This window comes from Centrocercus urophasianus, unplaced genomic scaffold, assembly GCF_019232065.1.
Source record: "Centrocercus urophasianus isolate 14NV4802_14NV808 unplaced genomic scaffold, USGS_Curo_1.0 seq_28, whole genome shotgun sequence".
NCBI lineage: Eukaryota > Metazoa > Chordata > Aves > Galliformes > Phasianidae > Centrocercus > Centrocercus urophasianus.
In genome coordinates, this window is record NW_024884844.1 from 8,098,084 (window position 1) to 8,115,789 (window position 17,706).

At 37.7% G+C, this 17,706-nt stretch overlaps 1 protein-coding gene across 4 annotated transcripts in view; it reads left to right on the forward strand.

The window, feature by feature from the left end:
• The window catches only part of MGAT5 (alpha-1,6-mannosylglycoprotein 6-beta-N-acetylglucosaminyltransferase), a 115,370-nt gene that overhangs the window by 29,449 nt on the left and 68,215 nt on the right, over positions 1-17,706 (forward strand). For all 4 annotated transcript variants that reach the window (XM_042827096.1, XM_042827097.1, XM_042827098.1 and 1 more), the window contains one exon: positions 12,966-13,352. In XM_042827096.1, coding sequence (XP_042683030.1) covers positions 13,115-13,352 — 238 coding nt within the window. In that variant the 5' untranslated portion in view covers positions 12,966-13,114. The remainder of the gene's footprint in view (positions 1-12,965; positions 13,353-17,706) is intronic.

The window sequence follows — 17,706 nt, forward strand, 5'->3', positions numbered from 1 at the left end:
GTTCCCATGCAAAGGGGAAGAAACAAAGGCTGAAGTATTTGAATTGTACTTGATAAAGAAAATCTCAAAAATCTGATGCACACCAAATTCATTCTGTCTCTAACGATATGTGCTTCTTGGTTTGTGGCTATATAAAAATGAAGAAGGGATGTTATGCAAATCAGTGTTTCTTAGTTTGACACTCACTACGCAGCCACCTGTTAAAACATAATGGTATGGATGAGTCCCAGTACGAGATATGAAAGCTTTGCAGCTTCTGGTGTTTGCTAACCTTCAGAAAGCAGATTTTGTTATCAAAGTAGAATTTGAGAGCCTGAAAAAGTGTGTATGAATTTTGAAAGTAGTACATAGGCTGGAAAATAGAGTTGTGCTTGAGCCAGGAGACCAGCCAGGTGACTTCCTTTGTACTTCTGATCTACAAATGTGGACAAGGCTGGGTTTACAAACATTTTTTCCATCTGTCTTTCGATTTAAAAGCACGAGAAAAGCTTAATGACATTCTTTGCAAGAACACTTGGCTAGTAGCCTAAACTCAGTATCAATGAACATACTTCCTAATGCATTGTCTAATGCAGTGAGAGGAGTTTGTTCTCAAAATACACGTGGAGTAACTACTGGAAGTCTACTAAGGTCTACTGAGGATATTTAATTGTACCTCTTCTGTCATTTGTGGTTAGGTATGTGGAAGTACAGTATTTCTTAGTATCTCTGTCTACATGAGTCAGTGCACAAAATGTTTTGAAGACCGTGGCTGTTTGGAACATGTGAAAGTATTAAAGTTCTGCAAAATTTAAAGGAACTCTGAATTGGTGCTCGGTGTTGTTCACCAATTTAAGTCATTAATGAGATGGTAGATGTTGCTTCCAGCATTGTCATACTCCCTTAACACAGACCCATAGTGTCTTGTGCAAAGGTAGCATTGTATCTTGTCTCTAATGACTGTGGAGAGCTGTAGAATTGGTTATACATGTGAATGTATGCCCATGTCATGGAATACTTTTTGTCGTGCTATGGGCAGGAGTTTCCAGTTATCTTGGAGAATTTATTGAAGAAATATCATGAAATGGGAAGTCTAATCGCTGGCTGCAGGCTTCTCATAAATGAAAATCCCAACTTGTTTCTCACTCAGGGTGAAAGCTCTGCCACTTCTAAGAATATCAGGAAATGCCAAAAGCTCCTTGACAAACAGTTTTACTCAATAGATGTTTACAGTCCAATTTGTATATGAGAATTTATTAGTTGTTGCTTGGCCATGAAAACTCACTTTTATCTGTTGGCATGTCAATCGTAATGTTGATTTAATAGTATTTACTGTTCTTTATGTGGTTTTTTTTTTTTTTTTTTTTTTTTTTTTTTCCAGTCTTGCGTGAACTGGTGTGTTGAGCCATTCAGTTAGTTAAGCCCTTGTCTTTTCAGGGTAATTTTCTAGCACTTGTCTGTCCAGGGAGTGTTTTGTTGACTCTACCTTGGAATTGCATTGAATTATTATTATTTTTTTTCTGCCTCAAGTCTTCATTTGGTGCATTTGTTTTCTTTCTCGCCTTTTAATTTCTTCACTAACTTAATGCTTCTGTCTTTTTGTTATAGTGATTTTTTTTTTTCCTCAGGTTTTTCCCCCCTCTTTTTTAATTTTTTTTTTTTTTTTTTTTTTTCCTACTACTTCCTTCCCATATCTGTTATTCTGTAAGTGCGTAAATTGCAATGTGGATGAGTTACTAGGTTGTTTTTTTTTTTTTTCAAATTCTTACCCATAATTAGAAGATCTCAGCTTTATTTTTCCTATTGGATCATGTTATTTATCTTTAACCTGTTACACCTAACATGGGAATACAAAATTGCTGCCTCTTTCATTTTTCTAGTCTAATCTCCCAGTGAAACAAGTCACCTAATTTTCTCCTTCCTAAGTTCAGAATGCAGTGGTTAATGGACAGCATGTGGTCTGAGCAGCTTTAACATGTTACTGTGCTGCAGGAGTTCCAGCAACTTTTTTTATATAGTTACATTCATTCAAACTCAAGCTGTGTTCTGGTTGGAAGCATATTCTGACTTAGTAAATCTGCAGCTCTGTGCCATTCTGTAACAAAAACACTTGTGAAGGAAGTATAGCTTTTTGTACACCTATTTGGTCATTAATTTCCATTTTGTTACTTGAGAGGGTAACTGCAGGCAATTGAATTATGTTTTGTTTCTTTTTTTTCTGGTCATTTCTATGGTGGATTTGGTAGTTCAGGATAGTATGGGATGTTCCCAAACATTGCCTTGAATGTGAACTGCTCTTGGAAGTGAATTGTAACCTTGCTAGTAACACTTCAACTTGTATTGTGGGGTACCTTGGAGATCACAAACTGGATTCCCTTTCAATTAAAACATTCCAGGAATGCAGGAAATGTTCTCAGACTGTTGGCATATAGTCAGTAAGGTGGACTAGATACAATGCACAGCACTGTGCCCTGCTATTAGTATGCACACCCCGTGCATTGCTGAGCTGAAGTGCCTGTGGTGTGAACGTCAGGTCCTCAAAGCCTAATGTTTTGTTTTGCTGTTCTGTTGTGTTTCATGCTGACATAAACAGAGATTTTGAGACCTAAGGTGTGATTTTCTGTCTGGTGAAGGCAGGCTTCAGACTTCACTTCATGGTTCATTTAAGGATAACTTCAGCAAGGAAGTACCTTGTGTAAGTTCTAGCTGCATCCTTCAAGAAGGGAAAGCAAATCCAAGACAACTCTGAAATTAAAGCATTTAATGTTGTAAATAATTAAATTTGCCAAGATATTAACATTTACTTTGGAGCTGCACTGCAGAAGGAGTAAAGGTTTGCTTTCAGCACTGAAAATGAAGCTACTTTTTGCTAACAAACCTTGAATGAGAGTATTGCCTTAAGAAAATGTACTTTGCAAAAGAATGCATTTCCACCAATTGAGGTGATTTACAAAAGGCACTGAGTCATTGAAGAAGGTGGAATAGAACCAACTAAGCTTTCTTTGGTCCAGGCAGACTAGAGCTATCGAGAGGACCTTGGGAGTGAGAGAGGCTGAAAAAAATGTGCATTGTTGTTAATGACAGGGTATAAGCAGTGAGGAGAGCTTCATGGGTTCTTCAGCTGTCCTTCAGTACTAGCAAGTTAGTGAACTGTTATTTACGTAGGATATCAGCTCAGGACTTCTTCATGTTATTTCCTGAATTCGGGGGCAGTGTGTGCGTCCTCTCTCTCCTCCTTGGAATTTGAGAGCAACAATATGGTATTACTGATTCACTTTCCTTATGCTGCTGCTTCTGGCTGTATTCTGCATTTCTAGCTTTTTTTTTTTTTTTTTTTTTCTTCACTTAGTTTTGCAAGGGGCCACAGCTGAAGTAGAACTATTCCTCAGTTTGCCAGTACAAGCTGTTCTACAGCTGTCAAGGGATGTTGGAAAAAAAGAGCCTGTTTTCCACCTACTCAAAATAGTTTATAAGTTTTGTGCCCTACAGTATACTTAGTACAGCTCATACTTCTGTAAAGGAAGCTTGTTTACTTTATTGAATCTTGCAGAGAACTGAGAAGCTGACTGCCTTCCACCTGCGTCCATCGTGGTTATAAAAGATTCCATGTAGCCAGTGAGAATGGTGCCACGTTTAGTGTTGTGCTGCTGGCTTTCCTTTGAAAATACTTCTGTGGTTGTGGCCGTATCATTCATAGCACATTGTGAGAATTGTCTGCAGGGAGAAATGGTTCTGTTTTAAAGGATTGTATCATTACTATCCATAACTGGCTGGACAGCTGAGAACTGCATATGTAGTGAAGGTTTTGTCTGGTGCTCCATTCAGCATTTACCCAGTGACTTGATTCCCCTCAGGTGTTTTCTCCTCCAAAAGCACAGCATCAGCATTGCTTTCAAGCACTATTATTGCTGTAAAAGTCTGTCTCATGTGACAAGCAATTGGGCTTCTTGAATGTGTGGAGAACTACATATACATCCCTGTAAGCATTTTGGTGGTGGGAATGCTGTTTTAGTGGCACGAGGTTGTTACAGTTTAACAAAAATACCAGCTCTGTAGCTGTGGTGCTGCTGCTGATTCAGTAAAACTGTTAGTAACTCATCAGCTAGAATGGGTTTGATTGCCTTTAGATGTAAAGCACTTTTTTTTTGCATTGCTGTTGTTTCTTATTTCTCTTTATAAGTAACAGTAGCAACTTTCATTTCTGTGAAAGTGCTCATCTAACTGTATCAACTGTTGGTAACTAGCAATGTTTGGAAACAGGATTTATTCAGGACATACAAGATATGTGTTCAAATGCTTTGCTGTCTTTCTTTCAAATTGTCAAACAAATTGCAATCTCACCCTTTCTGATAATACAGAAAACATCTTAAACACAGAAACTAGAGTAATGGAATAAAACAGCACTGTTGTTTGAAATGGGTGACTGTTGAAATTTTAGTTCCATTAAATACTCTGCTTTGGAGATGCAGCTTGTATTTTCAACCATTTGTCTGGCCACCTGAATTGGATTGTACTCAAGAAGGTTGCCAAGAACAAATCTGTAGGAAGAAATGTTATACTTTGACCCAGGTTCAACATGTTCTAAAGCAACTAGAAAAAAATATTTCTTAAGACTTTATTTGATGTTCAGCTTAGATAGTTTGGGTTGTTTTCCTCCAGTTATATGGTACATTCTTACTTAATAACATATACTTAGAAATGTCTTCTTTCTTTCTTTCTTTCTATTGTAACTCAACTCTCCTGTCTTCTGTTGTTGTGATGTTTATGGAAAATTTGGATGTAGAATCCTGCAATCTATTGAAACCCAATTTATTGAGAATTTCTTTTTTGTTTTAATTATCTGCCATTCCAGCAAAGTCTTAAAGAAATTCAAGTTAATTTTCTTACACAGATGTTCTTAACTGTCTTCTATTCTTCACAAACTTTTCCTGTAAGATGTAATGACTATTTTGAGCATGAACGTGTCTGGATCTTTCCTTAAACCTTGTACTGTATTTTCAGCTGTCTAAAGACTACATTTAGTGTGGTGAAGATCATGTTGACAAGAGATGGTAGTTAGGCATCCACATTGATGAGAGCTTTCTTGTTAAATACAAAGCACTTCTTGGTTTTCCTCTGTGGACTGGACAGGGCTGCTGTTGAGAGCTGCTTGTTTTTCTCTTGGACAGATTGCGAGAGGTGATGTAACAGGCTGAGTTGTGGTTAACAGCAGCAAGAGAGGCTGAAGTATCTGCTTCATGCATGAAATGAGCTAACAGATTCAGTTTTTATATAATATTTCTTGGATTGTAAGCTGAAGTTAATTCTATTTTTTTCATTAAAAATATTTTTCTGAATAAGTTCAAAGCAATTTTCCTTAACTCTCGTTACAGTAGTTATAGTGTGTCCTCAGGAGATAGGAGAGAATTCCCCGAAACCAAGTTGCACATGCAGGATTGCTGTATAACAGTGAAAGGCTTTTTGTTCACAACTGGAAAAAAGTTGATCTAAAAAGTATGAAACTATGTTTCTTAGCAAGTGCCAGAGCTATGCCTTTCAGTGGCCAAATGCCAAATGTAAAATCGAGAATGACTTAAGGTGGTGTGATATATTAGGCTTAGAGAGGGATGTCATGTTTGGGTAGATATGAGGAGAGGAGGAGAAAAAGTTATGTTGTTGTGTCCACATTAGGAAACTTCTTATCCATGCTATCTATTTTTAAATTTACATAAATTAATGAAGTATGTTAAGGCTTGTTTGTACAAGGGACTCTTGCAAGTGTGAAAATCACTTGTGTACTTCTTTTGCTGAGTTTGGGGATCTCTTTTAAGTCTTAGGATGACTGGGGCTTTCAGTCTACTTTTTAAGTTTCTTTCTTGCAAAATATGGTGAAAAATGACTTTCCCAATCCCTTGATCACCGTGCCTACATGCTGAAACATCCTTTTTCAGTTTAAAAAATGCAGCTTGTGGAATCCTTTAATGCAATGAGAAGAAATGTAAGTAATTTACCTTACAATTTGCCTGTAAATAGCTGTAAAAATTCCAATTTCTTTCATTAGTTCAACGCCAAGAATATTTCTATTGCTTTAAAGTTGGAGGAAGTCTTCCTATTCCTAATCCTAAAATTAGTCCTGTTTTTTTAATCTGTAAGCACTGTTATTAAAAGATCAAGACAGTTTGTGATTATGTCCTTAAATGCTTTGTCTGGAGTGGTTTTAATCCATAAGGATTATTTGAATCATAAGAACTTCATAAGAGTTCTTCCATTTAGGCTTTCTTCTACCCTTTTTCCTTCTAATCCATATGAGTTAAAAACAACGAGATCATACAAAATTTCTTGTCTTATTCTTTCTCCATATGAAATCTTCAGTTGTGAGCTTTTTTGATATTAATATTGGAGAACTCTTGAGCTCTAGGTCTGCTGCCTGAGCAGTATTTTTTCATTGTCTTGTTTGTCAGCTGTAATTCAGTGTAGTTGTTTTCATTCTACATAGTCATCCTCTCTATCCATGCTCCAGAATTGTCTGATTGATATCACAGAATGGCCAGGATTGGGAGGGACCTCAAGGATCATGAATCTCCGACCCCCATCATATGCATCTTCACTTGAAACTTAGTGTACTCCCATCTATTAAAAATTTGTTATGAATTCTTTAAAGAAAGTTCAGTAAAATATGAATTAAGTAGAACATGAAGGTTGGAGATGCTACTTTTTTCCAAACGTTTTATATTAAATCGTTTAAGCTGTATAAAACACCTGTAGAGTTTGAGTTCCAAAAGGGTTTTGGGTAGAAAAATGGAGAATGGTATTTAGCAGTAAGAACTCAGTGTGAAAAAGAAAGGAATAACATTTGTGGCACTGCTTGACGGCTGCAGAGTGATCCTTTTGCACACCTTGAGGGGAAAAAGCAGACTGTTCTTACATCCTGGGTGTAGTTTTGTGTATTCTTGCCTTGTCTCTTGGTTCTGGCTGACAAGGTGTTTGCAGGGAGGTTTGCCACTGTAATCACTTTGTGTAACTGTTAATTTTTTTCCTCTTCCCTTTCTGAAATAGCAGGGTAAGTAAACAAAAGGGGGGAAAAAATACAATTTAACTTTTGTAGGAACTAAACTGCAGAAAATTATGTGCTTGGTGGAAAATTGGAAATATCTTGGAGTGCTCTGTAAAATCACAGACCCACATGGGGAAATGCTTGTTGAGCTGCCACCCAAACTGTTTCTATGTGGAGAAATTTATTTTTGAAAGTGAAGGCGAGCTGTTTGCTCAAGATGAAAATTTACTTTTTTTATGGCATCTTATCAAAGGCTTCTTTTCTCTCCTTCCACTTTCATCCCACTGCCTCCTGCCAATTTCTACTACACGCACACACACAAAAGCGAACACGTCCCCCCAGCCTAAAAAAACAAACCCAGTATTTATGCTTTTACTCTCCCTCAGTCCATCTGGTCTGCTTTCACTGTTGCGACCCAGTGTTGTTCTGCTTTTCTCACTTCATGGTATTGCATCCCAAGTTGCCTCTTCAGAACGGTACGTGGTACCATTTCAGCTGTAGGTGGGGGGGCTGAGAGAAAAGAAGCAGTGACATCTGTCAGCTAAAGGAAAAGAACTCGTTGGCAGAAACACTGCTGAAAATAAAGTTAAGCAGTAGAAGGAAGAACAGAATGAAGGCTTCGTAGTTCAGACAAGGAAATGTTTTTCTGCATTATTTTATATAGTAAGGAACGTCCGTTTCAGAATGTACAGTTGCAAAATATTTGTGCATGCTTTTGCTACTAGACAAGGCTGGTACAACTGCATGACTTTTTTTCAGCTGCTTCTCCTTCCGCAGTAGCTGGGCTTGGAAACTGTCTTTGAGGTGTGTATGGAATGTGTTGCAGGACTGACCACAACTAAGTGCTGGGAGCTTATGTTGAGACTGATGAAAATTCTTTGAGTTGGCTTAATACCTGTGGGCCCTCGTACACATACAATGGAATTACAGCTGAAATAAATTCTGATTAGTTGTTGAAATCAGGGGACTAACTCTGATCTGACCACATATTTCCTCACTTCAGAGTAACCAGGTGTGAAAAGAGCTGGATTTACTGTCTGCCCTGTGCTTTTTGTATTTAAGATAGTCAGTGACTAAAATGGCAATGAAGCTGAATCTGAACCTTCAACATGGCAGTTAAGGGCATTGGGTTTTGATTAGATATGTGTGTGGTTTTATGCTATCAGAGGGTATTTCCTGAGTTTGTTTTGTTGACATGTCAGTACTGGAGTCAAAGCATACGTGGTACGATCAAATTAGAAGTTGTGTTCAAATGCAAGCATTCTTATCAGAAGCCTGGCTCGTTTTTTTTTCTGTCTTTTCTGATCGCAGCACATGACTCTGACATGCAGTAAGTAGTAGTATATTGCATTATTAATGCTGTATCTTGAAAGAAGGAAAGATGGATTCAGCTTTCAACACTAGTGAAGAAACTTGTCATCTTGCACGAGTAAAGCAAGAAAAAGCGGGCAGACTTTGGTAACGGTTGTGCTGGCTGGGAACACAGACTGGCCAGCATGGCTGGAACATCTGCTGGAATGCTCCCTCAGGAACAGAAAGCCTCAGTACCAGGAAATCCATTAATTTGCATTCAGTTGGGGTATAATGCACATCTGTTTAGGCAATGGAGCTGAAGGAGGAGATGAGCTAACATTAGCCTGGAATTTTAGTGTATGTGTATGTTGGAGCCTGTCTGTTTTAAACTATGAAAGCCTAACAATCCCTGTTGCACTCAGTTCTCCTAGAAAGGAGGTTTTAGAGAGTTGCCTGTCTCTTAAGATGTATTACATCTGCTTCTGCACAAAGCATGACTCCTGGCACACTGTAGCAGAGGAGTGTGAGGATGTGGCAAGTGTTTTCACTCACCACTATTTTCTGGCTGTGGCTGTGGTGTGCTGGCAGAGCGCTGAATTGGTGCTTGAGTTGTCATTAACTTCTAGGTTAATGTATCTTCTGTAAGAGTGGAGGAAACTCACATCTTGACGTTTGTCCTCTGTTAGCCTGTTAGGAGTTGTTCTACAGTATCAGATTGTTGCAAGCAGAAGTGCAGCATGGCCTCTTCAGCAAACAGTCTGGAAAACAGATCAATGTTTGCATTAGGATCCTAATGTGTGGGTTTTCTAAGAGAACCTCTTGGAGTTGGCTGTGATGCAGTAGCAAAATCTGTCAGTTAGGCGTGGTGGTGTGATGTTGGGGCTGAGTGCGTGTTTGTGCATGCATGTGGGTAAGAGGAGAATTAGAAGCAAGGAGAACTAGGGATTGCTGTGGATGATGGTTAAGAAGAAACTGGGAAGCTTGCTTTCTACAGATTTTAAAAAGTTGAAGACAGAACTTCACTAGACCGATACTTGTTAACGGTACATATTGCTGTTATTTATTTATCTCTTACTCGTTCCTCATCACTGTCACTGCATCTTCAAAGCACTCAATTTGTAACAATCTCTATGTAGGTAGATGAGCACGCAGCACCGCAGAGCTGACGCTGTGTGGAGCACTGGGAGCTGCATCCTGTGATGGCGAGACCTTTGTGTCTGTGGGTGCTTCCTAGCCCTGGGCCCTGTGATGCTGTTGAGGGGTGGCTGTCAGGTGGCCGTTTCAGCCTCACAGTTGGTGGAAGGCCTGAGGTCTATTCCTCACAGCAGCGGTGCTATTTTCACTGAGCCACTTGGTACAGAAATGCTTATACACTGTTTACTAGTCATGCAATATGACTATGCTCGTGTTTGAGCTCATAACAAATTAATAATAAATAATGTTTATCTGCTGCTACTTTTATGCTACTGCTTTGGCTATGAACAATTAAGGTTTTATAGCTGTGGAGATGTTGATGAACAGTGTGGAATTTCCCCTGGAATCTTCGCTGAGGATAGTGCAGTTCCAGGCTTACTTTGACTTCATTCCTTACATAGCTGTAGATTGGACAAGAGAGCTTTAATCTTTCTATAGGTACATACTAGAGAGACTTTACTTAATCTCTTCTAGCTGTACTGTAGATGATCATCAAAATCTGTTCACGTGATCATTAACAGTTTGTACTGTATTTTAAGCTTTCAAACAAACAAAACAAGCTCACCTGTAACACTAAGGCTGAGAATGCTGAGAAATGTGTGGTTTGCATCTCCAATACACAGGGTCACTTTGGTATTAGTTTCCTGATATCCTAAATAGCATATGAGGAGTTTGGGGTTATGGTGATGGTAATGTGGCATGGTAGTATTATCCTCTCTAACTGATAAATTGTCTAGCTGTCAAACAGTGGCTTATTAAATATAGGCCACAAAAGTGCTTTAATGAAACTGAAATACTAAAAATACTAAGATAATTGAAACTCTTATACCTGTGTAGAATGGGTGTAATGTTAGCCCTTTATTCCAAAGAAATGTGCTAACTATGAGTGTTACGGGCAGTGGCAGTTCTATTTTGAGTTATGTTTATTGCAATGGGTGGAACTCATCTGTTTAAAAGAGAAAATGTATCTGAAACAAGGAAAAAATGTGTGCTGATTTGGTTATGATGAGATTTGGAATGGTTGGAGTTGAATTTAAGGAAGAACAAAACAAAACTGATCTTTTATTAAAGTGTGGGGTTTTTTTTTTTTGTCTTGTATATCTTTTTATTTTCATCTTGTTTTTCTCACTTGACTTTTAGTTTTGATACATTAGGTGTTGTCAGAAAATCAGGATGAATTACCTTCCTACCACTTTCACATAAAACTGAACAACTAGGACATATTGGGAGAGGTGCTGGAATTGTTTCAAGAGTTATCTTAGAGTGAGGCCACCTCTTTCCAGAGCTTTAAAAAGTAAAAAGAAAGAAGTCTGCTACACTTTAGAGGCACATGCAGATATGATTCCATAAGAGCTGATTTCTTTTTTATGACTCAAAGTAGTGGGGGCCATTCTTCCCTTTGCCAGAGTATCTTGATTCTTTTTCATGGAAAAACTTCAATATTTCCTTACTACCTTCTTTCTTTTTTTTTCAATGTATTTAAGGTTCTTTTCCTGTTTGTTGATGAACAGAATAGGAAAGTTAACAGCTTTATTTATGTAGAGAATGCTTATAAGGTTAGATGCGCACCAGATAAAAAATGATACTTGCATTTTTTGAATTGCTGTTTTTAGTATTTACTGTGGTTTCTCCTAAATTAATTACAAAAAACTTGTTAGCACATGTCTGCTGGTAGGTTTACTTTCTTGTTCAGTGTCTTCATCTTCATGTAAAATTGATAATGGGGGATAAGAAATACTGAGTGTTTTAACTACAGGTCCTACTGTCATGGAGTTATGCTGTCAGTTCTTTCATGAAACCAAGTCACTGATGGAATTATGTTGGATATTTCAGATTTCTTTTTGAAATTGCAATGTTGTTTTAATCATCCATCTTTTTTTTTTTTTTTTTTCACATCAGATGTTGCAAGCAAAAAAGATGTTGCAGCATTCAGTTTTTAGTAAAATGATAATGTTCTACTTTGCAGTCAGCCCAAGAGTGTCCCTAGACTATAGTGAAGTGAATTGCAACAAGTGAAGTTTGTGTTGTCTTGGGAAATTGACTTACGTTTATGGAAAGCAGTTTTAATCTCTTGTAATGTTTTTCAGTGATGTCTCAATTTTTCTTTGCCATTCTTCCTGAGCAACAGATGGCTACAGATTGTTCTTTTAGCGGCATAAATGTGTGCTACAGTTACTTTCTGTTCTGCTTTTAGTTTTCTGCCTAACGCAATTATTTTGGCAATCAGTAGTAATCTGTAATGCTACGTGCACCCACAAGTTGTGTTGGAAGTTGAGTAGTCCAAAGGCATTTCTGTCCTACTGCAGAGCTGTTGGTTGAACTGAAAGGGGAAGATCTAAAGGGAATTTTACCAGAGTACTGCCAGCAGGCATCTGTGTAATTATCCTATTAAAACAAAGCAACATCTGCATTATCTGTGCATGTGCAGAATGGAAGAGAACATTATATTTTCTAATCCTGTCTGGGAGCATTATGAAGTTAAAAGGATCACATTTTACCAAATCTGTGTTTTAACACGATAGGTTACACTTAATTACCTTTGAATTACCTTTCTTCTGTTGTAGGGTTTTATGCTAAAGACCCTGCCTCCAGCCCTCATCACTGAGCCTTTGAATACGTTATGCTAGGTTTTATCTTTGAGTTTACAGTGAGAAGATGGTCCTACTGTTTCTCTTGAAGGCAGCTGGCCAACTTTTTTTCCTCAGTGTGGGAAAAGCACTGAGAATATTAATTTTAGATACAAAAGATGTGTTGTAGCATTCAGAAGTAATACGTGTTTTGAATTTAGCTGTAAAGTGCAGACTCATTGGATTACATTTTATGAATAAGGAGTAACGATGCATGGCAGAGGCCACACATGAGCAAGAAGAGATTATTCCAGCCTTCTGACTACTTGCTGTGTAAGCCAGGAGAGTGTATTGGTTTAAATAATGTAGATTTCTTTTTTTCTTTTTCTTGCTCTTTACCCCTGAGGGAGTCTGATTTCCTGATCATCTATCTAGCCATATGCCATAGCTCTTGCCAGGATCTCCTAACAGTGTCATTGCCAGCTAAAATTACTTGTTTTCTGAGAACTGAATTACATTAGGAATCGTCTTAAATTGCTGCATTGGCAACATCATGAAGTTTTGTGTACACACAGGAAAAATAAAAATACGTTGAAGCAACCTTGTCTTGAAATTTAGATTGGAAACAGCTTCAAGCATTGACCTTGATCCACATATTGAGAGGTGTTCTACACCTGCTCAGGCACATCGCTTTTTCTTTGTTCTGTTTCCAGTGCTTTTCTTAGTTTGTTTGTGCTCTGAGTAACTCAGCACAATATTGATGCATACAAATCAAACAGTTGGAAAAAAGCATATTGTCTGCATCTTTTAGTACTAGTTATGACGAAGACTTACTGTAGCTCATAAAAATTTCTAATATTTTGTGTTAACTTTGCTACTTTTCTTTTCTCTTGCAACAGGATGGAGCTGAAATACAGACATGTTGACTAAGGAGTCGGAATAAGACTGAGTCCTGCTCTGTGATCTGCATATACTTGGACCATGAACTTACTCTTTGGCTTTGTGCTTTAGGAACATTTGTAGTAACTGTGAGAAGCTGTTGGGAATCATGGCATTCTCTCCATGGAAGCTGTCCTCTCAGAAACTTGGCTTTTTTCTGGTGACTTTTGGTTTTATTTGGGGAATGATGCTTCTGCATTTCACTATTCAGCAGCAAACACAACACGAAAGCAGTTCAGTCCTGCGTGAACAAATTTTGGATCTCAGCAAAAGATACATCAAAGCATTAGCTGAAGAAAATAAAAATGTGGTTGATGGACCTTATGTTGGAACAGTGACAGCATACGGTAAGTATGTGTTCTAGATTACATGATAATCTGATCAAGGGCTTTTCTAAGATGTCCAAACATTATACTTTGTAATGCTGCTCAACTGACAGTACTTCATACTGCAGGTTTTCTGCACAGATGGAGAAGAACATTTTTTTCTCGTGAGTTATGAAACAGGACAAAATTTAAATTTTCAATCACTTGGAAATGAAATTATCTGCTTTTTTGTTCCCTACATCTGTCTAGTAGCCATATATGTTATGCCTCAAGTTACATGTTAGAACTTGATTTTAAAAAATGTGTGGTTTTACTGTTAGGGAGAACCTTAGGAGACTTTTCAGTTGGCGTGTCAGAGTTGCCAGAATTCTTGTACAAGAATATCTTGTTTTGCTGATGAAGTGGAGACCTGCTCTGTTTATCTTCTCTTTTCCATTGCACATTTATGTCCAGTCGATTTCCCTGACATTTAAGCTTGTGTGTGTGTCCTAAGGTTAAATTTCAGCTTAAGTGTAATATGTTTACCTTGAAGAGAACACTTTTTTCATGAATTTCAGTGCTGTGTCTGGCAGTCTGTAGGAGTTCCTGTTGTCCATTTCATACAAGATAGCACTTAAGTTTGTGTGTGTGTATGCATGAAGCAAAGCATGTAAAAGTGAATGAAGCATTTTTAGAAAAGAATATGAAAACAAAAATGTAATATTATGTGAGGTGAGGTTTCTTTCTAATCTGATAGAATCGCATCATACACCTTTTTAGCTATTTTCAAGCTCACTTTCTTTCCTATTTCTTTCCTATTTACCCATGCACTTTTAGACTATCTGGATAATTAATAAAAAAATCAGTCATCTAAATCTGTTTCCTTTTAAAGTTGTCTTAATATTCTGCTATCAAAAATCAGGTTTTTTGTAGGATTAGAAAATAATGATGGTTAGGATGCAGCAGATCATATTTGCGCCATTTTCTTTCATTTTCTCTTTCACTCATTTCTCTTTGAAATGAATATAATATTAATATATTAATGAAAATACTGTACTGGATGACTTCTCATTTCTGTTACCACTTCTTCCTCTGAAAAGAACAGAAGAATGTTGGAGTTTGTGAAAAGGTCTTTGCCAGTAAGGCTGAGAGTATCATTGTAACCTAGCTAACAATTACATTGCTTTGTTGATTAAATTTAACAGGGAGTCCCTATTCTCAAGTTCTTCAATAACTTCTACTGACGTGTGTTTGCACTTTGAACTATAGTGGTATTCTAATTTTATGGAGCAGTGCAAGCTAAATAGAGTGGCTCTAGATAAACATTTGGACTGAAGCCTTCCAAGCAAGTAGAGGTCCTTTAAGGCTTCCACAGACTTGCAGAATGTTTGAGATTGGCAGGGATCTCTGGGCCCATCTTCTCCAACCTCTGCCCCTGCATCTGGAGTGGGATATCTAGGACTGCATCCGGGTGGCTGTTGTGAAGATCTCCAAGGAGGAGACTGCACAACCTATTTGGGCTACCTGTGTCAGTGCTTTGTTACCCACACAGCACAGAAGTGCTCGCAGATGCTTGGATGAAACCTTCTGTGTTCCAGTTTGTGCACATTGCCTCTTATCCTGGCCCTGGATGCCTCTGAATATAGCTTTCTCTGTCGTCTTTGCAACCTGCCTCAGTTATTTGTACACTGTGATAAAGTCTTCCTGATCCTTTGCTGCTTTAGGGTGAACAGTCCTCCCAGTTCTCTCAGCTTCTCCTCATGGGAGAGATGCTCCTGTCCACTGATCACTTGCTGGTGCTCTGCTGGGGAGCACTCCGTATGTGGCTTCACCATTGCTGAGTAGAGAGAAAGAAGCATCTCTTGAACAGCTGGTGAATTGTCTATCTGCTATTTAACAATTATCAGTGTTCCGTTATCTTGTAAAGATGATTGATGAAGAAAAAAAAAATAAAAACAAAAAAACTTCATCTTTCTCCTGAAGTTGAAGGGTAACTGCATTAATCTGAGCCCTGGCTAGGCCTGAGTGTACAGGATATCCTTAATCTGAATTCTCCCTGCAGTTTTTTGCCTATGACTTTTATTTCCTGTTCTAAATTCTGCTGTGGAACAAGTTGAATTGCTGCCAAGCAATGGTCAAGTTCCCCAGGAACTTGAAGAAACTTGAAAAGTTAAAGGCATTTGAAGGTGCGTGGAATAACTCCGTAAAAAATTTTGTAAATTAAAGCTAAATTTTGCATGGAAATTTCAAGGTCTTTGAATGAAAAAGAATTTAGTTTAGTTTTAAGATGAGTTTAGGCAAGGTTTTTCAAATTAAACTGTTTTTAAGGATGTAAAGTCGTGTAAAAATGCAGTGGGAAAAATGCTATGATGAGTGGATGGCACTGGATTATATAACACTGTATTAAATTGAGTAGTATAGCCAGTTAGTCACTCCTTGGCACACCAGATGATTTGTTGATAGCAAATTATCAGATTAGTTGTTAAGGAATAGACACCTTACTGTCTCATGGTAATGGGTAGAAGCTGCTTTGTTATTCTATGACAACTGCTCTTACAGAGTTGCAGAATGACTCGGGCTAGAGAGGACCTCAAAGATCACCTGGTTTCAAGACTCCCTCTGTCTCCCCCAGCCTCACACAGGATTGCCAACCACAAGAGCCCTGGCTAGGTCTGAGTGCGCAGGATATGCTCTTGATTTTTAGCCTTTTATTTCTTTCAATCTTATCCTCTGATTGCTATTAGTGAGCACAGTCATATTCCTGTTTTCAAGAGTAAGCACTAAGTTTGCTTGCTTTGGCTGCTCTTACCCACTCAAAGGTTTTGTAGTCATTCATCAATTTGGATCACGCAGCTTCTTTGCTGTCTCTCTTTTCTTTCTACTTTATATTGGCCTGTCAGATCAGTGGATCAAACACATTGTTTAAAAAAGTTCTACTTCAAATATACACTAAGTATTGGATTTTTATAGTAGTAAATGGTTGCTTGATTCATTTGAATCTCTGCTTTGGCCATCTCTTTCTCGAATTGGCCTCCAACTGCTTTTTTGTTCTGACAAGAAGCGTCTTATATCAATGTTCTGGTATTACTATGAAAAGTTTACAGTGTTAGCTGTTTTTCTCTTGATTCTTTGTGTATGCCGTTGTGTACTATGTTTCTTCCTCTTTTTTTTTTCTGAATATTCCACTCTACCATTGTTCCTGGATTTTCTTCCTCTATTCCATGTTTTTGTTGGTGTTAAATCCCTGTTCCACTCTTTCCTTCTGCAGACTTACCACTAAGTGTGTTCTGCATTCCCACTGAGAAACATCAGATTTTCATAAATGCTTCTTTTATCCTTCATTGTGTTGCACCATGCCAATATTTAAAATTATATCAAGACAGTCCATGTTATTAGCACATAAGATTCCAGTCTTCAGCAGACTAAAGAAAACACAATTAAAAAAAAAAAAATCTTTATGGCTTTGCTGAATAAAAAGCACTTCTTTATATTAGGAGAAAATAAACAGAAGCTTTCCAAGTGAAACGGCCTTCCTTTATTTACTCTCACATTTGCATAAGATTTGAGCTGCTCCTAAGAAAAAGTACAAAGAATGGCAAAACAACAGCTGATGTTGGGACAGATTAATCTCTGCAAGTGCATGGAGGAATTTTCTTTTACAGATCAGAAAGTTATCTGATTCTGAATTTGTGGAAAGCAGAAGGGGTATTATACATATATATGTAATTATGTGGGAAAATAATGTAAATTCATCATACCAAATTCCTTAATCCTGAGACAAGGGTAAGTGAACAAAGAACAATACTTTCATCTTATTTGGCTGATTGCCACTTGAATTATAAATGTTTAACATGATAGTGGTCTGTTTTTTTTCCTCTTGCCTGTAATTCTTTTAGCTTACCCAAGTGTTTGCGTTACCTTGAGAAAACTGAAGTGAAAAAAACCAAAAAATAGAAAAGAAAGAAAAATCATGAAACACTTTTGGAGTTGTTATATGATAGGCAAATTCCAAATATCCTTTGTTGGTTTCCTTGCAAATGGAAATGCTACATCTGATCAAACAGATAAGTAGACACGGTCACGGACTGAAGAAACAAGTGATTTTATGGTGTTTTGTACACTTCAACACTCTGCCAGTGTAAAAGCTGGTAGTGGTGGAAGAGAGGCAGGAGGTTTCTGTACTGATTCAAAGCTTTCCCTTCTTTTGGAAATGGAAATTTATTTTCCAAGTGACTGAGAATCGGACAGAATGTTGGATTCTGTTCCTCTAAGAGCTCTTTATTATGGATTTGGGTCTTGTTATTGAAATAGTTGGGTAATACAGCAAAGACTTCCAGGTCCAATATCTCAGTCAAATCTAATTTTAAATTAAACTTTTAAATGAAAGTACTTTGTC